The following is a 20655-nucleotide window of genomic DNA, read 5'->3' as shown; positions in this document are numbered from 1 at the left end:
GTGGCAGATGTGTTTCTTTCCTACTTCATTTATGTGGGAAAGGACTATACACATTACCAGCATCAAGGGGAGACGTTTGTATGGTTCCTCTATTGAGGGCAAATCTTAGGACAAAAAAAAGATTTTCTTGGGCTGAAGGAGCCCTGCATGTTTCTGATGCCAAACATATATAGCCAGGACAACAGGCACATGTCTGCCTGCAATCCATCTACATGCATTCACAAACACTGACAGTAATGTGAATCCCCTCCCTTTGTGTTTCCCATATCAACTTCACTTGTCTTTGAAGTCTTAAGTATCTGATATTACTGTCCCTTCTGTTCTATTCTAACTGACCTCTGCTCATGTGTTTACCAAGAAGTCAAACACTTGTAATGATTGGGGTTAGTTAGTTTGGGCCCACAATGGTTTCCTTTTATTGATTGTAAGGTTCAGTGAAAAACAGTTCTTAGAATCCATTTCCTGACTTCGCATACTGATGCTTTGACACAACAAGTTCTTCTTCTGCAAATGTTTTGAGGAAGTCATGGTTCTCCTTGGAAAAGTAACTGTGTGTATCCAAGACTGTAAGATGCCAGTTAGACAAGCAGAACTGCGTTAATGCACCCATCATTTTCTGGATTGTTGGTCACTTGTGCATATTTTCCTGAAATGGGAAAGAACTATATTAGCAGTTACTAAAGTGAGAATAAGCTGCACTTATGTTCATAGAAATGGCACATGCTCATGCATTTATTTTCTAAACAGCAATTGTAATGTAGGCATAGCCTATTGGCTAGTCAACCTTGGTCCTTGGTCTACAGTGGAAATGAGAAGTTTCCACTGTTCACTCCCTCTCATGGGAATATGCCTCAACACTAAACCACCCTCTCACAAAATAATGAAAAGGAATCCCATCTCCACATATGTGGATATGTTTATTAAATACACAAATCGAAACCTTAAAAGGCTTTAAAGGCAAGGAGGCAGCACTTAAAAATGAAACAAAGAAAATATAAGAAATTTAAACAGAGGACCCAAGGAAATAAGCTGTTTTGAGAGGAATAAGTTGGAAGAAAAGGGAACTTCAAATTTCACATCCTAAAGGAGGAGAGCTCTGTTATCACTGAACTAAGCCTGATTCTGTGGCTGTTATCCAGCAGACATAGCCACCTGTGAGTGCACCTTTCCACCAAGCTCAAAGATAATAAGCCTTCATACTGAATGGCCAATTAAGTCAGGTCTTGATGTAGGAGTTGGAGCCTACAATTAGCTATGGACAATGCAGTTTAATGTAACATGTAATATGATGCTAGTCCTATTTTGACTAGAAATAAGACTGGTTCATTCACAGTGTAGTTTCAGGTCAAATTAACGATACCACAAGACATGTAAAAATATATTCTGACTTTGATTGAGAGAACTGTACATGGGAGTGGGGGGTAAAATATTTTGTATCCTTCATGCTGGTGTTGGGCAGTTAGGCAAGAAGGCAGAATTTAATTTTGTTCTCCTATTGCAGGCCTGAGGAAAATCACTCATCTGAAGGTACTGTTTGCATTGAGAGGAAATCCCCCCTCCCTATTGATGCAATAAAAAACCCTACACATAAGTTTAACATTAAGATTGGTAACTGATATTTCAATACTTACCCCAGACGACCTTGCCTCCTTGTGTCACGAGACCAAGCTCACTCACATTCACCTCGATGACGGTACCTTTTGTAATTACCCCCAAAGATGTATACAGAGGAGAAGAGGGATTCTTTTTTACACCAAGAATAGGTAGGCAAAAGGTGGCTTTAAGTTCAGGATGTGTTACATGGGCCTTCTTGAATCGTAAACCCTGTTATGTAAGAAAAGATTGCTGTAACACTAAATAGAGATGAAAACATAACTAGCCATGATGGTGCTTCAAGAATCAAATTAACAGTGCAGAAAATTAGAGGCATCTCTGTTAGATGTTTGGTATTAAATGCTAACTTTTTAGTGTGTATGTTACTGTAAATTACTGTGCTATCCAATACCTGCAAATAACAAAAGGTTTTACTGGCTACCTAGTTCTGAAGTGTAGATAAGACTATCAGTTCAAAGAAAAATGTTCTATTACAACATTGTTGAAACTGCTAATGTTTTCTCCACTCAAGGATGTTAATCGTGAAGTGAGCAACAACTTATGTAAAGAATAATCAAACAATCAAATCATTTACCATTGGCCGAATGAAACGTTCATATTTAGGTGGCTTTCGGGTAAAGCCATCCCCAACAAAACACACTTTAGTAACCATTCTCTTCCAAGCCTTCTTCTTTCTCTTTCCTGTACGGATCACCTTGAGCACTTCTGTTTCTCCCTGAGCACGAACCTTGGGTACAGGAACCTCCCATTTCCCCTGCAAAGAAACAGCAAGAAATGGTTAGAGTGCTAAAGTCAGAGAACAACTAGAATGAACATGCTGTCTTAACTAGTCAGGACTAACTACTTGTTAAAAATTGACTACCATCTGATAACGTGAACAAAATTACTAGTTGTGCAGGTGTATGCACATTTTTGCTTGATTTACTAGCCAATCATCGTTTGTTATTACCAACAACACTTTGCCTTTAGTCCTCTGCTCATTCCAGAGGACTAGGGGGACAGAAGGTCTCATAGGCTCTGAAACGGACGGAAGAGATCTATTGCTTTTATGCACTTCAAAGCTGACTATGGCATGAGGCTCTGCTCATAGTGACCTGGGTTTTGGAGCCGGGAGAAGCACAGCATGTATTACAGTTCTTTTGCCTTCTCCAAAGTTCAGTGCAATAGAGTGCTGCTACCCTCTTCACCCTCACCTGCACAGGTGATTTTTTTTCAATGTTGTACAATGCTTTAGCTTCTACCTACTCCAGATCTCCGTGAAATGTCTACCTTGCAGAGAAAGGAATTATACTGCAACTGCGTGTTGAAACTTATTTGGGGGGGGGGTCATCTCTGACAAGGTGCAAGTCTATAACTAGGGACGTTTCCCCTTCTGTAATGTAATGCACTGCCCCTCACCCCTCATCTGCTCTGGAGCACTAGGCAGTGTGCATGACCCTACCATGGGGAGGAGAAGTCCCACTGAACGAGTTTGCACAATACTGGATTTTACCCAGAAACCTAGACCAACTAGCTCTTGATACAACCACATGCAACCTTTTTTTTAAAAAAAAAACCCCACACGTTCATGAGTATAAGTTAAATCAGCTTTTGGAGTATGATATGCAGCAGAGAGTTGCTAAACTGCAAGTATACTGCACGCAGTGTATTAGCGCAGGTCATAGATTTGTCTTGGCAAGTCCAATAATTCCTCACTGGATACACAGGAGAGCTTGCCAGGTTAAAACTGAAAATGGAGAACAGTATGTGTGTACTTCATACCCTGAACAGATACCAGAGCCACCACCTTGAAAATCAGTATTTTTACAGCTTGACAAATAATGATAACCTGAACTTCTGCAATACTTACAGCTTTCTCTTTTCGCTTCTGTTTAATCATGTTGGAGAGAACTTTAGCTCGAGACTGACCCTCTCTGTCCAGCAGATATGCTGGCACAGCTCCTTCTGGGGTCTTGTCATCATTTTTCTGCTTGGTATTTCTCTTTTCATGCATCTTAATACTAGATAAATAAAATGTGCACAAATTATTATTTTTTAAAATGGAAAAGCAAAATTTCAAAGGGAATCAAAGAAGTTTAGTTGAACAAAAAAAGCCCACTCACGTCTTTTTCATCTGTATCTTCTCTGCATGGCGCTGTTTATGATAAAGCTTAGCTTTTAGTCCAATCATTTTCTTAGCTTTTTTTGAGCGTTCATGAGCCTCACGGCCCTCCTTCTTCCTCTTTCTCTCATGGTAATCCAAACGATAACCATATCGCTTCCGATGTAACTCTATGTACTCGTTTTGTGGCTGCAAAGTGCAAGGAAATTAAATGTTCAGAAGTTTTTTTAAAAATGTCAACAGTAAACATTTGTAAGAGCTTTGTTTTCTATCTATATATAACCACATATATATATAATATAACAACCATATAACTATGAAATACTTTGTGAAAGTTGTATTTACTATTACCACTTTCACTTCAGAAACGTTTCAGTAAGAAAAATCCCTTATTCATCCTAATAAGTTCCAATTATTTCAATATAATTGTATCACTATGCACTGTTATTTTAGCTTATTATGTTTTTATTGAGACCTGAAATTACCCAGGGTTCAAGGGTCAAAGACTGCCCATAGAAATTGATGCAGTAGACAATAATAGATAAAAATCAAACCGGTTTAACTACTTTGTCAGTTGATGATGGTGTAAGAAATCCTGCTTATTTTTACTTGGCTGTCCATCCCATTGAGCTTGATAGGATTATCTATTTATGTATACTACTTCTATGCTGCTTAGTATATTAAAAAATATCTCTCAAGCAGTGTACAGAAAACCAAAACAAATGACTACTACAAAAGTAGTTACCATACAAAAATCCTAAAAAATAGCAATGTACTAATGTAAGTCACCCCTCTGCTCTTGGTTTTTTCTCCAGGGAAGCAGCCTTAGTTATAGCGTAATGAGAGATGTGCCTTGTCTACGTTATAATAATGAGCATAAGCTGTTTGTTTTTTGATGCGTTTTAAAGTTAAATAAGGACGTAAGGGCCCAATTGTATCAAACCAAAGGCCCACCTAGTCCAGCAAGGCCAACAAGATGCCTATAAGGAAGCCCACAAGCGGGTATTCAGAGGCAGGCTGCCCTCAAACAGCCTAGAGCGGAACATAGGCCAGCACTGCTAGTGAATGGGCCTGGCTTTCGTTTACTGATAAGCAAATAAACAGCTTTATAATAATAATAATAATAATTTATTATTTATACCCCGCCCATCTGGCTGGGCTTCCCCAGCCACTCTGGGCGGCTTCCAAAAGAATATTAAAATACTATAATATATCAAACATTAAAAGCTTCCCGAAACAGGGCTGCCTTCAGATGTCCTTCTAAAAGTCTGGTAGTTGTTGTTCTCTTTGACATCTGGTGGGAGGGCATGCCACAGGGCAGGGGCCACTACCAAGAAGGCCCTCTGCCTGGTTCCCTGTAACCTCACTTCTCGCAATGAGGGAACCACAAGAAGGCCCTCGGTGCTGGATCTCAGTGTCCGGGTAGAGCGATGGGGGTGGAGACGCTCCTTCAGAGCTCCTTATACCGGTGTCGCACGTCTTAATGTAAGGCGGAGACTGATAAATCTAAAGGAAGAGGTCTCTGGCCCCCGCCCTCCCTTGAAGAAGCCCTTCGGAGCCGAGCCCGCGCACTCCTGCTACTCACCATGGCGTCGCGGTGCCTCGGAATGGACTAGACTCGGCGCGGGACTCGGCGATTCTCCTTCCCGGCCGCCGGACCCGAAAGGAAAAGGAGGGTTCCACCGCGAAGCAGCCCCGGCTCGCAACCCGTTCCGCTTCCTGACGTTCCGCTTCCAACGAAGGAGACCCAGGTGTCGGGCGTCCTCTGGTGCCGGTCGCGCGCTTCTCCTCCCCACCCGCTGCTCTGCTCAGTTTGGAGTCCGGGAAAATGGACAGAGCCTGATTTGCGAAATCCAAGGACTTAAAAAAAACAAAAACGCCTTCCGGAACGAAATAGTAAGGAGGGCGGACTAGAAGGGTGAGCATCCGGCGGAAGTAGCGCGTGTGGCACGCTGAGACTAAACCGGAGGTTTCTAGGAATGCGCAATGAGACCTTTTCTGCTCCTCTCGTAGATTTTGCTTTATTCTCAAGAGCGAAGCGATGGACGGCGGTGAGGCAGAATTTCACGCAATAGTAACCTGACGGAGGCGGTGTTTTGGCTGCCGAATAGCCGCTTCTTAAAAGGAATGTTTGGACTGTTTACTTACCAAAAAGAAACAAACAAAAGCCGGTTTTAATTCGGTGCCTGTTTGTGTTGTGGAGAACTTGGCCATCGATTTCAGTAGGCTTTTTAAAGCGCTTGCCTCAACTCTGCGCCGTTACCCGTAGCAGTTGCTTGTGTGACCAGGATACTAGATAGATATGCTGCGAGATACAAGGAAATTGTTACTGGGTCCCCTCAAAGTGGTATGTTTACACGGTGTGGTAAGTCCCCCCCCCCTCCAAAATCGATTTTTTTTTTAACCTAGAAAGTATGTTAATAGCCAGTGTTACACAGATAATATTATATAGACTATTTTTGCATTTATTTATTTCTATTTATTAAGCACCTCCCAGAAAATATCTCAAGGTGACATGAACAATAAAAGCAATTAAAATTCCATTTGTAAACAGCATATGCAATTTTTCAATTTCAGATTGAATAAAGATATTTCACTTAAAAGGCTTATTGGAAAATGGAGGTCTTCAGTAGGTGCCAGAAAGAGAATACATAAATAGTGGCTGTCTGATGTGTAATGGAAGGAAGTTACAAAGCGTGCCACCACACAAAAGGGCCAGTTTCTTTATTGAACAGACCTTCTGATGAGATGGTATCCACAGGAGATCCTATACTGCGGAGAGCAATGATTAATTGCATATATAAGGGCTGAGGTCACCATAAGATATCCTGGCCCGAAAGTGCATAGGGCTTTGTATACCAAAAACAACACATTAACACATTGATCTTAGTTTGGTTGCTAATTGGCAGCCAGTGCAATTCCTTCCATAGTAGACTTATAATATGGTGTGGCTTCTGGTCCAACCTCAAGGGCAGCTTCACATGCAGCACAATTCAATAATCCAAACTGGAGGTTACCAGTGCATGGATGATGGCTGTCCTGACCCACAAACAGCTGTAACTGTGTTATCAGCTGAAGCTGTTAAAACTCAATTATATCTACTGAGGACACCTGGGCCTCTAGTGCCAGGTGAACCTGCTTTTTCAGGAAGAGTATGTAATTAACCAAGCTTACAAGTTTTTTTGCTGGATGTTAACATTCTGTGTTTGGTTGACCTAGGCTATATCTGTGTTTTAAGATATCTAAAACTAGCTAGCTAATTCTAGCTGGAAAAATCAGCATTGGACTTCTGACAGTGACATGTATTGTGTAGATAAAATTATTTTGGTGAGGTGTGTTGGCTTTCTCTAATTGTGATTTTCCTTTTTGAAGTGTATGTATTGCAGAAAATCAAGAATTATAGCTGTAAAATGCTTCAAAGGTTCTTTGACTCTTCAGAGAAGTTACAGTTATTCAGCAGGTAATTCCTTCTCCCACTCCTAGCTTACATTTTCTATACAGATCTACTGTAATATGATAAAAAGGTACTTATGAAAATATACTTCTGTGCATAACTGTTACATGCCAGTATTATTGTTGCTGTATGTAAAGGTTCAGTATGTGGAATTATTTTTGTAGCTGATAATAGGAACATAGGGGACTGCTTTATACCAAGTCAGACAATCTGTCTAACTCGGTATTGTCTACAAAGTTATCCAGGTTTTCTCATGGGGGTGAGGAGACACCCTTCAGAGTTGACAGTGCTGATAATCACATCAGCCAGATAAAAAAGTGTGTGTGTGTGTGATCCTCATGTTCAGTGGTAGACGCAAGTGCAGGAGGATCTCTGATTGGTACCGATGCTTGTGCTGTGAAACATAACTTCTGCTCATTGGAAACATAAATGCTCTGGCCGCTTCTCTTTTAACAGGTGACGTAAAATCTTTGCGCTCTATTATCTCTCCACCTGCCTCTAAGTAAGTAATTAATTTTCATATATTCTATTTTTCCTATTTATTTTTTGCCCTTCACACATTGGTATTAGGGTAGGCTACATTAAAATTCAACAGAAAATAATTCATTCAGTAAAACCACAAGAAATATTGTACTAAAATAGGGCTGGGAACCAGGCCAAGCAGCTAGATGTGGCCCTCCAGGTCTCTCTGTTTGGCGCTTGCAACTCTCTGTAGGCCAAGCCCCTGTCCAGCCATTTTCCATACTCTCTTTGTGTTTTATCTGGCTGGAATGTCATTGAACTATAAGGCCTCTTGCCCAGATGAAGAAATGGGTGTCTTGACTTCTGCATGGCTGTGGTACAAAAGTAAAGGTCAAATCTATTGCTCTGCCTGTTTGTGCCTCTGATCCTACTCATCACTGGAATGCAGCCCCTAGGGGTTAAAGACTGCTCATGTACAGATGAGCAAAGTTATTTTTTATGTATTATTTGTAAAGTTATAATTGCCTTAAATACTTGGGTGCTAAATGGGAATTCTTTGCTTTTCTTAAACAGAATCCGCAACATTGGCATCATGGCTCACATAGATGCAGGAAAAACAACTACCACCGAAAGGATGCTGTACTATTCTGGGTACATAAGAAACCTAGGAGGTTAGTTAACAAAATCTGCTACGGTTTAAAATTGGTGTTATCATTCTTATAGAGGGAGAACACACATATAAAGTATTGCACCACTCAAGCCTCTGCCCCAGGTTAAGTTGGCTGTCACCTTTCTTGTGCTGGTGCAGACTGGGCAGTCTCCTATCCTTCCACTTGCCTAGTTGTCATTTTATTTTTCCCCTTCTGGGGTCCCTTTCTAGGGTTCCTGAGTAATAATCCTGGTGCTTTCCCTATGAGGTCTGCTCGCTGCCCTGTCCCATGTTGGGACAGGAAGAGTTTCTGGGCATGTCCATGGAGGTTATGGGGCTCTGTTTGCAGGTAGTTTTTTTGGGTCTTTGTATTTCTGTCCTGTGTGTGTAGGAGGATCTGTTCTGCTTGTTGTACGGGGCTCTGCACTGATACTAAGGTTTGGCTTAAGTTATCATTTGCATTTTTAAAATGCAGCGTTGCACACATACAAAGTGAGGTTTTGACCGTGGCAAAACCCTGCCATGATTTTCTTGCAATGCATTCTACCTCTCCCACCTGATGTTTGTCCAGCACCTTGCATGGTTCACCTGTCCATTCAATGGATAGGACCTCTATTTCCATTGGTGGAGGAATACTGCTGCCCTTATACAAGGCCACGTACTTGGCATCCTAAACAGCTTTCCCGGTCTTTGACATTAGATAGGAGAACTGGGCCTTAGGCATTTTGTTTTATAGCATTTCCCCTGTGATACATTGCATTCTGATAAAATGAATCAAGAGCTAAGATCATTTTACAGTGGCCAAACTGAAAAAAGCTACATTCTTTTTCTTAATCAGATGTTGATGATGGTGACACAGTCACAGATTTCATGGCACAGGAGCGAGAACGTGGCATTACCATTCAATCTGCTGCTGTAACTTTTGATTGGAAGGGCTACAGAATAAATCTGATAGACACACCAGGTATGTTATTTTGAGTGAGCGAGATAAAGTCAAGGCAATCGTGACCAAATAACCTCAGATGGCATTGAAAATGTGTAGCTTTGAAAATTTTGATGAAGTCTTGGAAACTTCCACTTTTCAATTAATGTACTTATATAGTGAGTGTAATTCTCCTGGGAATTTCCCCTGTATCATGTCAATTAAAAAGAATAGGAGCTGTGCAAGAATGTAAAAGTTCTCTATCTGCTGGAGAAATTCCTGCTGACTATGGTCTGTTACTATAAAAACCCTCACATCATTAAGCAAGTTGGTTTCATAATGTAACTGGCTAAATCCACAAAGGCCATATGCTTGTTCTTGGATCATCTGTTTGATGCATGTTGTGTTTATAATTTTGTCTATTTCAGGATCAGAGTCCAGGAAAACTTGGGTAGACATAAGTTTTTAACAGACATTTAAAAGCATTACTGTCTGTGGCTCTTTTCAGAGAGTGGGTGCTATCACCAAGTGACAATCCACTGGACATGGAATGACATGTAGGGTTTTCTTAGAAGATCTTAACTATCAGTTTGGTCTGTACCATGGGAGGTAGTCTGCTAAGTACCATTGTGCCAAGTTGTTTAGGATTTTAAATGTCAGCAACAAAACTTTGAACTTAGCTTGGCAGCTAATAGGCAGCCAGTGCAGATCTTTCAACCCACGAAGCACTCTAGGAGCTGCATTTTGCATCAGCTGCAGCTTCTGAACCAGACACAAGGGTAGTTCCACATACAGTGTGTTACGGTAGTGTAATTGTGAGGTTACCAGTGACACAATTTGGCCTTAAATTCCAAGGTACTTCATGTCCTGGTGGATATCAGTGCTGCAGAAGCTTGTTTGGAGTGGATGTGTCTGGTTCTTGATAAATCACGCAGAGGCAAAGTTCATTAGCAAAAGAAGAAATTTTACTAAAGGTTTTCCAACTTCGTTACAAAAAGAAAAAAACCTTCAGAAGGGTTAGAAAACAACAACAACAAATCTTTATTACGGTCATAGACCAGCATTTAAAATCTAAAAAGGTATTAAAACACAAGGTGAATATAAAAATCTATAAGAATTTAAAAGAAGCTAAAAGAATCCAAAATAAGGGTCAGGAACATTGGACGGGTGTGGAAGAGCACAAAAGGTTGTTATTTATTTTATTTTTTTAAATTGCGGCAAAAGCCAGTGACACTAGACACCACAAGATCAAACAAAAAGAGATCAACAGCAACATCAGAAAAAAAGGGGAAAAAAAGGATTACACAGGGGAACTTCGCAGAGTGCCGTTCAACAGAGGAGATTTATGCTTCCTGATTACTAAAGTGCAAAATTTGGCCACCTCATATGATATTAGAAAACAAAATTAAGAATGAGAAACCAGCCCACTGAGCTCACAGATTTATCTGTCTGGTTCAGCGTAACCTTGAGATAACTGAACATAAATCAGAATATCTCCAGCTGCCTCAGCAGAAAAGAACAGAACTTTCCAGAATGAACCAGTATTTCCCAGTTTGTGCCCTCAAAAAATCTTGAGTCACAACAACCAGTGCATGGACCATACTGGCTATGCTATCTCTGTGCAGGTAATGTGTAAGCCATTGAATTCACCAGGCTAGTGACAGTGATTTACAGTGGTACCTCAGGTTAAGTACTTAATTCGTTCCGGAGGTCCGTTCTTAACCTGAAACTGTTCTTAACCTGAAGCACGGCTTTAGCTAATGGGCCCTCCTGCTGCTGCGCCGCCGGAGCCCGATTTATGTTCTTATCCTGAAGCAAAGTTCTTAACCTGAAGCACTATTTCTGGGTTAGCGGAGTGTGTAACCTGAAGCGTATGTAACCTGAAGTGTATGTAACCTGAGGTACCACTGTATTTAGGATCACCCCTAAGCTACACTTTTGCTCTTTCAGATGCAGTGCAAACCCACCCAGAACTGTTACACAACTCAATTCTAGGAACTTGGAACTACCCACCATAGGATCTCAGTCTTATTAGTTACTTTCCGTCCCGTGACTGCACTCAAAGACTGGTTTAGGACATGCATGGCCTTTCCTGATTCAGATGTTACAGAGAAATAGATCTGATATTGTCAGCATGTGGTGACACTTTCCCTCAGATTGCCTAATGGCAGCCCACAACAACTTCATATAAATATTAAATTGGGAAAAAATCCTCCCCTTTGGCACTCTGCAGATCAGCTAACAGAGGGCTCAGGTGTCTCTGGAACTGACCCTGTAAATAGGAGCAAAGCCACTGTAAAACGGTGTCCTCCCATTTCACAAAGATGATCCAGGAGGAGACCGTGATAAGCTGGGTCAAAAGCTGCTGAGAGATCCTGGAGAATCAATAGGATCACGCGCCCGCTGTTGCTCTCTATTGAGGTTCATCCACCAGGGTGTCCCCAAACCAGGCCTGGGTGCAGACTGGAATGGGTGTAGATCATCAGTTTCATCCAAGAGGGTCTGTTGTGGTTTTAGACTTAAGTGCCTGTTCATCACAAACCAGTAAAAAGTTATTAGGTGAAGACATGCTGCCTTTCTAATATTGTTAAAGCGTTACTATTCTTATGACCTCTGTTACTTCTCTGTGTAAATTGTATGTTAGGTCATGTGGACTTTACAGTGGAGGTGGAACGTTCCCTGAGAGTGCTGGATGGAGCAGTGGCTGTATTTGATGCCTCGGCTGGTGTGGAAGTAAGAATGACCACTGTGTGCTGTGACTTTACCTCACTTTAGTCCTGTTTCTATAGCCATGATTTTACCTGATGAGAATTTAAGGCCTAGATGCTCACTTCCACCAGCAAATGCTTGCCTCACATTATAAGGAGAGCGTATGTCATCAGATGGAGGTAAAGGCAGGACAAGAGCCTTTTGGGGGTGGTTAGTGATCTGCTGCCCATGTGTCAAAGCTGCCCCCATTCCTGCAAAATGCAAGCCCCACAGCTATGAATGTTTATCCTGAGGATCTAATCTGAGGATCCAAAATGGCAGCATCTGCATGATAGCATAAGAAATGCTGTGTTGGACTAGCATTCTTTCTCCAGTAGAAGCTGGTGAGATGCCTCTTGAAGTATGCAAGAAGAGCATGTTCCCGTTTGCCCAATAAGTACCGTACCCAGAGGTTTTAATGACATACTGATTTCAGTGACATGTATTGCAGATTGACTACAGTTGTTGTTTTTTTAAAAGAGCTCCAGTTCTTTGAAGGTGCCTGCCAGCTGCCATCCAACTCCCCCGCGCGATTCCTCATCCATCTCATTTGTCACTCAGTCTCTTGACTTCTCTACATCTTGTCTCATCTGTCTTACTGCAAACCTTCTGAGTAGGAACCATGCCCATTTTGATGCCTCAGACATTGCAAGTGTGAAATAAGCGTTTACACAATTGTAGGTGACAGCAGGCACCCGTTTTGCCGAAAGGATTGACACTTTCCATCTTTGCCTTAGGCTCAGTCTTTGACAGTGTGGAGACAAGCAGACAAGCACCACATTCCACGGATTTGCTTCTTAAACAAGATGGACAAAAATGGAGCAAGGTACTAAGATGTCTATTTCTTTCCAGGGTCGGTGAAGCAAGGAAAGGCTGATCGATTGTATTATATTTTAGGGTGGTTTCTGATTATCCAAGATTCGTGTGACTTAACACGAATGTTAACTGTGCAGTGGTTGCTTTAATTCCTTTTATGTGAAATTTACAAAAATGCTCGCTTGCCTGGTTGCTTGGGATGCTTCCTGGCCACCAGACAGGGTAACTTTACAATATTTGTTTGATTCATCCTTTGATTCTACAAATAACTTAGATATAAGTATGTATGAAAAGGCGGGCTTGAAAAAAGAACGGTGTGAATTAGAAAAACCTGGATATTTGCAAGACAGTTTTAAAATATTCAGATAAGGAAGTTAAATGCTTGCAAAATATGTACTTAATCTGCATAACTGACACCCTGGTCCTATCATGTTTGTGGAAAATCCCAACTAATGTACATATGGTCCCATCAATTCAGGTTGTTTTGAGTTGCTTTCTCTTGGACTGAGATGGGCTTAGCTGTTTTTAAATAGGCTTTGTGTCGGCTGGAAATTTTTTTAAGGTGCTTATGCTGGTTGTTAACTGCATTTGGTTTTATTGTTGTCAGATTCAATTTTGGTATTGTGTTTTATACATTAGAAGCTGGTTTGTGAAAGTCTGACCTTAACAGGCAACCTACAAATTTCTTTAAAAGATTGAACTGTTTGAGATGCAGTGTCTCAAATGTTTATCGCAGCCTGCCTTGCAAACAGGACTCCCTGATGGTGATGTTCATTTATTGCCCTGGTTTTCCTGTGTGTCTAGCAGCTTCTCACGAGCCGGAGTGGTACATGTGACTGTGTACATGGGCACAATTTCTGCACCGTGACTTTACTTGCTGACGCCAGGCTATCCCCTCTATTACTAACGGGGGTTGGGCAGCAGCTTGTTACTATTAGCCAGTATAGCAAGCTGCTGCCCACCCAGTAGCTGTGGCTGCTGATGCTCAGGCCTAGGTTCTACTTCTTTGTTAGTACAGCTACATGTTGTGGTGGATGTGCTGGTTTGATGGGCCTTGCTGCTGGTATGAGCCAGGGGTTTGGTTATTAGCATGTGGTTTCTTGCACTCTAACTTAATGAACCATTAGGCTCACAAGTGCATATTTAAAGATGAATTATTTTTGTGTGTGGCTAAAAAAATCAGACTGTTCAATGAGTTGGGAGGGTTGTTATTGAACTTGAGATTTCCACATTTGGATCCTTTCTCAGATGTTTAGTTTTTTGGCGTGTTTTTAGCTAAAACACTATCTTTTTATTTAGTTCCCTATCTCTGTCTCAGGTGGGGTTTTTTGGTTGGGAGGAGTGACATGTTGGATAAAGATAAGGACGTGCTTTTCTCTCTAAGAGTAATAATTTGTCTTTAGTTTCACCTATTCAGTTGAGAGTATCAGGCAGAAGTTGAAGGCTAAGCCTCTTCTTTTACAGGTAATGTAAAACAAACTTTTAAGCAATTAGCATTAGTTACAAATCATGATGCATTTTAACTTTGGTGTTTCCATCATACTGCTATATCTTACTATCTAATTGGGTTTATTTATTTTTTTGTTCTCTCCTTCCCACTGCATCCAGTTGCCAATTGGAGAAGGAAAGAACTTTAGGGGAATAGTTGACGTGGTGACCATGAACCAAATTATTTGGAAAGCTGCAACTGAGTTGGATGATGGAAAGAATTTTGAACAGAAACCCTTGGAAGAAACTGATGATCCTGACTTGCTAAGGGATGCCAGGGATGCCAGAAATGCCTTAATAGAACAAGTAAAGTTCTAAAGTAAATATGATATGAAACAGTTGAGACCTTTGATTAATGCAAATATGTCTGAAAACCAAAACTCAAGTGACTGATACTGTTGGCCATACAAGTTGAGATTCTGATAAAATTGTATATTGGGATGTTTTAAAGAATGATACACTAGATACTTTAATTATCATATTTTGTACATTTGGCTACCGGGAGAGAGAAAAGTCCTATATTTCCATTTGTACATACGGCATTTTAATTTGCAGGTTTGTACACTCCTACCCAATTTTGAATTTTGGTTCAATATAAACAATGTTTCCTGTTTAGTTAGTATAAGTGATGTTGTGGTATCTGCAGGCTTGTCATTCTCCAAGGAAAACCTGAACTGCCCGTGGGAGTCCCCCCCCCCCTTTGCCCAACCCTTGTTCTCTCTGGGTTGGAGATAAAGAGGCTAAAAATGTAAAAGCAGAATTAGGGAAGTTTATATTTTCACTTTGCTGAATACTCTAAAATACTATATTTTTAGATTTTATATATTCTTTTACATGCCAATTGGTGATTTGCAGATAGTCAAACAGACATTTGGTGGACTAACTTGAATAGTGTGTAATGACAGTAGTGTAGATTATTATTTTTCTCTTCATAAGGTTGCAGACCTGGATGATGAATTTGCTGAGCTGGTCCTTGGGGATTTCAGTGAGAATTTTGATGCCTTGCCAGCTGATAAGGTACATGGCTCTGGGGGTTGTTTATTATATGAACTGCATATTATTACAGTTTTATTGTACATAACAGGGTAGACTGCCTTTTTCCTGCATGTGTGATGCAACCAAATTATTAACGCTTGGTAGAGAATGCTAGGATACTGTGGCAAACCTGCAGGAATGTGATTTGGTAAAGGGAGTGGAGAGATGGCAGCAGGCAGGGAAGGAAGGAAGACGAGAGTAAAGCTGTTGTGAATCAGTAGGTGCATGACACGTATTGACAGTATTTAGAAATAGTTAATAAAAGGGTACTGCCCCCTGCAGTTGACTGGATAGTTATCTTTTGCTCCATGTCAGCATTTTAGTCCAGACAAAATATTGATACAAGTCAACATGCACACAACTAGCTCATTGAGTCCAGGGGAACTTTGAACTGGCAGGCTGCAAACAGTTGCCTGCACCCCATCCATACAGTCCCATGACTTTTGAAAGTGAGAAAAGTTTCACAAGCAGCCTGGGACACAGTGGATGTGGGTAGGGCCTACTGTGAAAGTAAAAATAGTTTTTAAAAAGCTATTGGGTGCCCTTAAGTCTTTGGGCATACCTTGGCAGCACTGGGGTGCATAATGTTAAGCTGCATGTCTTACTGGTATTAAAACATTTTTTCTTTTTAATAAGGAAGGTAATTCTTTCTAGAAACTGCATGGTTTTATGGGAAGACTTGATCATAAAATGTTTTAAAATGATATCCTACTAATATGTTCTGTTTATAATGGGAAACAATCCTTAGGTTGAAACAAGAGCCACAAGCCATAAAACCAAATGGCAGCTACAAAGCCATAGAAAGGATAGGGGTTTTTTGTGGGCAGCAATATTATAAACCCTGAGGGTCAAGGGTATATTCAGGAAGGTGCTTGCAATGCCTGCAAGGTGAAGACTGAGGAATATGGCCAGAAAGCCTGTTCCATAGCACTCATCGGTTGCTTTGTTTTTTAGGGTGGCTTGAGAAAAGAATAAGCCCTAAAAGAAATTTTCTGAGGTCTTTGATAAATCTCACATAATGCATATCAAGCAGAAACCCATAACTTAAGTATTTTTTCATTAGAACCTTGAATAATGTATATGATAAACACCTTATGACCAAAACAAAATGCCATCCAAAGGTGCAACTCAGTTAATGCTTGAGCTGTATACTCTTCCTTTGACTCTTAAGTAGATCATTGTTAAAATTATGAATCTTTGTGCCTCTGCAGCTGCATTCTGCTGTACGAAGAGTAACCCTAGCACAGAAAGCTGTACCTGTGTTCTGTGGAAGTGCACTGAAAAACAAAGGTGTTCAGCCATTATTGGATGGTGTCACCAGGTATTTGCCTGCACCAGATGAACGCAGCTACGACTTCGTGTGAGTAAGAAGATGACGCGTTTTAATAAGTTTAAGCTTGTTAGAAAGGCATGAAAAAGAAACTGTTTGTTAACTTCTTATGGGAGATTAAAAATAGGCTGGGTTCTTGGGAAGGAGAGAGAGGCTCTAGCGAGGCATAGATCTAGGAAGCATGCACAGACCACACACTGTAAGTAGCAGCTGGTGTGCTGCAATGTGAACTCATAGCCCAGGACTCGGTAACTCCTAGGCAGATTCCTAAAAGGATACAGGGTACATGATGCATGCCCCTCATTTTTCTATTAAGCAGTTTTATTTTAGCTCTGCTAAACTAGTACCAATAAACAGATTATTCGTATAGCCAGAGAAAATGCCCTATTTTTTATCATCCAAAATATCCGTTAATGTTATATTTTTCCTTCACTACTTTTTGCAGGCAGTGGTATAAAGATGACCTGTGTGCTCTAGCATTTAAAGTTATTCATGACAAACAACGTGGGCCATTGGTTTTCTTCCGTATTTACTCTGGCACAATGAAGCCCCAGTCAGCTGTCTATAATATTAGCAAAAACTGCACGTGAGTAAAAAAGGGTGAGGAAAGGATTGTGAGTGTAACTGTTCGGATTCCTCAATAGGAGCAGCATTTAATCTGAGCCATTCCTTGCAGGGAGAGAATGAGTCGCCTGCTTCTTCCTTTCGCTGATCAGCAAATAGAAATCTCTTCGCTAACGGCTGGCAATATTGCCCTCACAGTTGGATTGAAACAGGTGAAGAAATATGAATCCCAAACATTTTTGAAAAAGTCCATCAACATTAATGTGGAGAATTATATTTTGCTGATTCCCAATATTACTGGGAAAAAGTGAACCCAATTCTCTAGTGACTTCTTTATTTTTTAATAATGTAAGTTTTTTGTTGGTTCTGTTAGGGAATCTCTCTGCAGCTATAAGCTGACTAGCAAAGGGTTCACTTTGTTTAACAATGTGTTAAACATTAAAGAAGCTTTTCTCCCAGTTTTTTCAATATGGTTCTCTCTACTGGCAAAGAAAAACAATTAGAGAATGTGAGTTGAAGCAAAACGAAAAAGTTGCTCTAATTGCTGTCATCCCAAATTGGGATTGCCTGGGAAAAGACTGCCTTTGGCAATTGGCTAATTTTCTGTGCTTTTTAATAATGAAAACCAATTACATGTTGACAAACAACATGCCATGTGCTTTTTGGCATCCCCCAGAGTGCCACTGGCGACACCATTGTTTCGTCAAAGGCTTCAGCAATGGCTGCAGCTCAACAAGCTGGAAGAAATGTGGGGTCAAAGCACGGTCAAAGCAGCGAAGTAGAGAATCTTATCTTGGCCGGCATTGAGATTCCAGAGCCAGTCTTCTTTTGTACCATAGAGCCGCCTTCCATGGCCAGGCAACCAGGTATGATGCAATTACTGAAAGTGTGCTCTTCCTGCAGCCAATCACAAGGCGCGTTGGTTTCCGAACATTTTGGAAGTTGAACAGACTTCTGGAACAGATTCTGTTCTACTTCCAAGGGATGGCAGTATTGACTAAAATGCCTAATTCAGAGTCTAGGACAGAGCTTTCCTAACTTTTTATGCCGGTGTCACACATTTTAGACATGCATCATTTCGTGACACAGTAATTTAGTTTTACTAGCAAACTGGAGGTTAAATGAACCCCTTTCAAGTCCTGGGAGTGTTCACGCAACACACACTGCAACTGGTACACTCATGTGTCGTGACACACAGTTTGGAAAGCTCTGGTCTAGGAACAAGTTCTGTACTCCTAAGCTCCCTGTGTGACCAAAGATTTCTTGAAATGGATTCAGGGGTTTCAAAACCAGCTTACGATGCAACATAGTGTTCAAAGGGGAAGTGAGGGAGAGAGAAATTATCATTGGGACCATAAACATTTGAATTATTTTCCTTCCACCACATTGGTGGAGTTTTGATCTATCTTTTGTTGGAAGCTAGAAACTTTTAGTATAGCAGTACAGAAACATTAATAGGTTGATTACAGCTAAAGATACTTTAGCTGTATTTGGAAGGCTTTGCTATTCCTAGATATTGCCATTTACTCCAACCTTTCTTTGATGGAAGGGGAGAAGGAACACAGCAACACTGCTGCCTCTTTCCTCTCCTACTTTTCATTTCCACAGATTATTTAAATCCTCAGCAGAGTCTACTTAAACCCCAATTGTGCTCTTCATACTTAATATATAGTCAGTACTTTTATTTTAGATTTAGATAATGCCTTGGCTTGCCTGCAACGTGAGGATCCAAGTTTGAAAGTCAAGATAGATTCAGACACCGGGCAGGTAAGGCCTTTAGTGCCAATTACTAAACTTCTCCCAATATTATAATGTTGATGCTTCCTTGACTGTGTTTTTAATGTCTATGGATGCAACAACTATTGCGCTGTCTTAGGCTAATTCAAGTCTGTAATGCAGATATATCCTAAGTGCCATGGCTTTGCAATGAGAAACGGTGGGAATTTGTTTTCTGTAACAGTATTATTTTCCCTTCTCATAAATATGCAGTACTGATGCTTCTGTGGAAGCCATTATGATTAAACTGGTTTAAAACCAATTTGGGTTTGTAACATAACCTTAGAAACATCTATTACTAAGATGTGATTTAAAAATAGAAACAAAAACGGAGGTTTAACAAGCAAGTATTAGTGTTACAAATTTTACAACTTTATTTTTTATAGCTGTTTTAAAAGCTGTGACCTTTTACTTGTAAACTGTGCACAGCTTGACTTGGCACCTGTTTACTTCATTGGAAAGTTGTTTAGATATGTTAAGATGCCATAAGTTTATAACATGTGATAATATTTCTTTAAATATAGAGAAAAATATAAATGAAGCCACATGAATGCTACCAGTGTTAAGGGTATTCTGAGGGTTCTTTTGTCATGTTTTGTGACATAAAAAATATGTATCCCAAACTGGTAACTTTAATACCGACCTGCATTCTGTTTTAGATTATGAAGCTGTCCTTATTTATTGTTTTTAAATCCAGAAAATTTTATAAACTCCTATATTCCCTTTATATTATGTCACTTTTTCACATGCCTCTAATTCTCCATGCCTTTCATTCTCCAACCCATAGTTCATTTCTGGCTTGCAAATTGAAATTTTGGATTTGCCATATACTTTTGAGATCTGTTAACAACAACATAGTTTCAGCTAATCTGTTTTGCAGAGTTCTCCCACTATTCTCAGTTGAGTTAAATGAACCAATGTAGGCCAAAGTCACTGAAAAATGCAATCTGCTTCCTGCTGTGTTGCTGTTCCCCTTGATCTAGGTTTTTTTTTAAAATCTCATCTGAATTATCCTTTTTGAAAGAAGATAAAAGTAGCTCACCTCTGTACCCCATGACTTTGATGTAACTGTTAAGAATACTTTCACATTTTTTGCCAGACTATCCTCTGTGGAATGGGAGAGCTGCACATTGAGATCATTCAGGACCGAATCAGACGTGAACATAAACTTGAGACCTATCTGGGACCTCTTCAGATAGCTTACCGAGAAACAATCCAAAACTCTGCTAAGGCTATAGGTAAAGTAACTGTCATCTTGGACCTGCAAGTGAACGACTTAAAATTTTGTTGGCAAGAAGTTCAGTGTGATCTGTGGGATTTTCATTATTTTGTCACAGATACGCTGGACAGAACTGTAGGAGAGAAACGCCACCAGGTGACTGTAGAATTGGGAGTGAGACCGTGGGCGGGAGAAACGTCAGCAACAGCACCCATCATTGAGTATGCAGAGAACATCTGTGACTCACTCCAGCCAGACCTTCGTGAAGCTATAGCAAACGGAATCCATACATCGTTCCTTCAAGGTAAGAGTCACCTCAATCCTTATTTTGAATTTATTAGAATTGTTGTTCTCTGAGTGCCTAGCCCAAGCCGAGACATTTCGTGAAATGGATCCAACATAATGATCAGGATCTTCCTCCCCATCTGCACCCCATTTGCCTGTCCCTACCCCCTTGTTCTGGGTTTGAGTTGTTAT

At 40.5% G+C, this 20655-nt stretch overlaps 2 protein-coding genes across 4 annotated transcripts in view; one reads left to right on the top strand and one right to left on the bottom strand.

The window, feature by feature from the left end:
* Positions 1-384: 384 nt before the first annotated feature.
* On the bottom strand, positions 385-5456 carry NSA2 (NSA2 ribosome biogenesis factor). Its single transcript, XM_028748859.2, has 6 exons — positions 5301-5456; positions 3717-3904; positions 3464-3614; positions 2189-2368; positions 1632-1824; positions 385-646 (listed from the first exon to the last, which is right to left on the bottom strand). Exons 1-6 carry the CDS (start codon positions 5301-5303, stop codon positions 579-581), a joined length of 783 nt encoding a protein of 260 aa, XP_028604692.1. The 5' UTR covers positions 5304-5456; the 3' UTR covers positions 385-578.
* A 186-nt stretch (positions 5457-5642) lies between these two features.
* GFM2 (GTP dependent ribosome recycling factor mitochondrial 2) overlaps positions 5643-20655 on the top strand; it is a 26941-nt gene continuing 11928 nt past the window's right edge. The window contains exons 1-17 of one of the 3 annotated variants that reach the window (XR_013394680.1): positions 5643-6080; positions 7088-7175; positions 7626-7671; positions 8205-8302; positions 9119-9244; positions 11847-11935; positions 12688-12776; positions 14170-14230; positions 14375-14560; positions 15191-15271; positions 16501-16649; positions 17065-17205; positions 17296-17395; positions 17860-18049; positions 18874-18950; positions 20059-20197; positions 20297-20482. Coding sequence is in view for 2 of the 3 variants with exons in the window: in XM_028748660.2 (XP_028604493.2) it covers positions 6018-6080; positions 7088-7175; positions 7626-7671; positions 8205-8302; positions 9119-9244; positions 11847-11935; positions 12688-12776; positions 14170-14230; positions 14375-14560; positions 15191-15271; positions 16501-16649; positions 17065-17205; positions 17296-17395; positions 17860-18049; positions 18874-18950; positions 20059-20197; positions 20297-20482 (1909 nt within the window). In the remaining variant the exon portion in view is untranslated. The remainder of the gene's footprint in view (positions 6081-7087; positions 7176-7625; positions 7672-8204; positions 8303-9118; positions 9245-11846; positions 11936-12687; positions 12777-14169; positions 14231-14374; positions 14561-15190; positions 15272-16500; positions 16650-17064; positions 17206-17295; positions 17396-17859; positions 18050-18873; positions 18951-20058; positions 20198-20296; positions 20483-20655) is intronic. The other 2 variants (XM_028748661.2, XM_028748660.2) reach the window with 2 other exon arrangements.

This window comes from Podarcis muralis, chromosome 11 (assembly GCF_964188315.1).
Source record: "Podarcis muralis chromosome 11, rPodMur119.hap1.1, whole genome shotgun sequence".
In the NCBI taxonomy this organism is placed as follows: Eukaryota; Metazoa; Chordata; class Lepidosauria; order Squamata; family Lacertidae; genus Podarcis; species Podarcis muralis.
The sequence above is the reverse complement of the archived record's forward strand: the minus strand, read 5'-3'. Positions and strand labels throughout refer to the sequence as shown.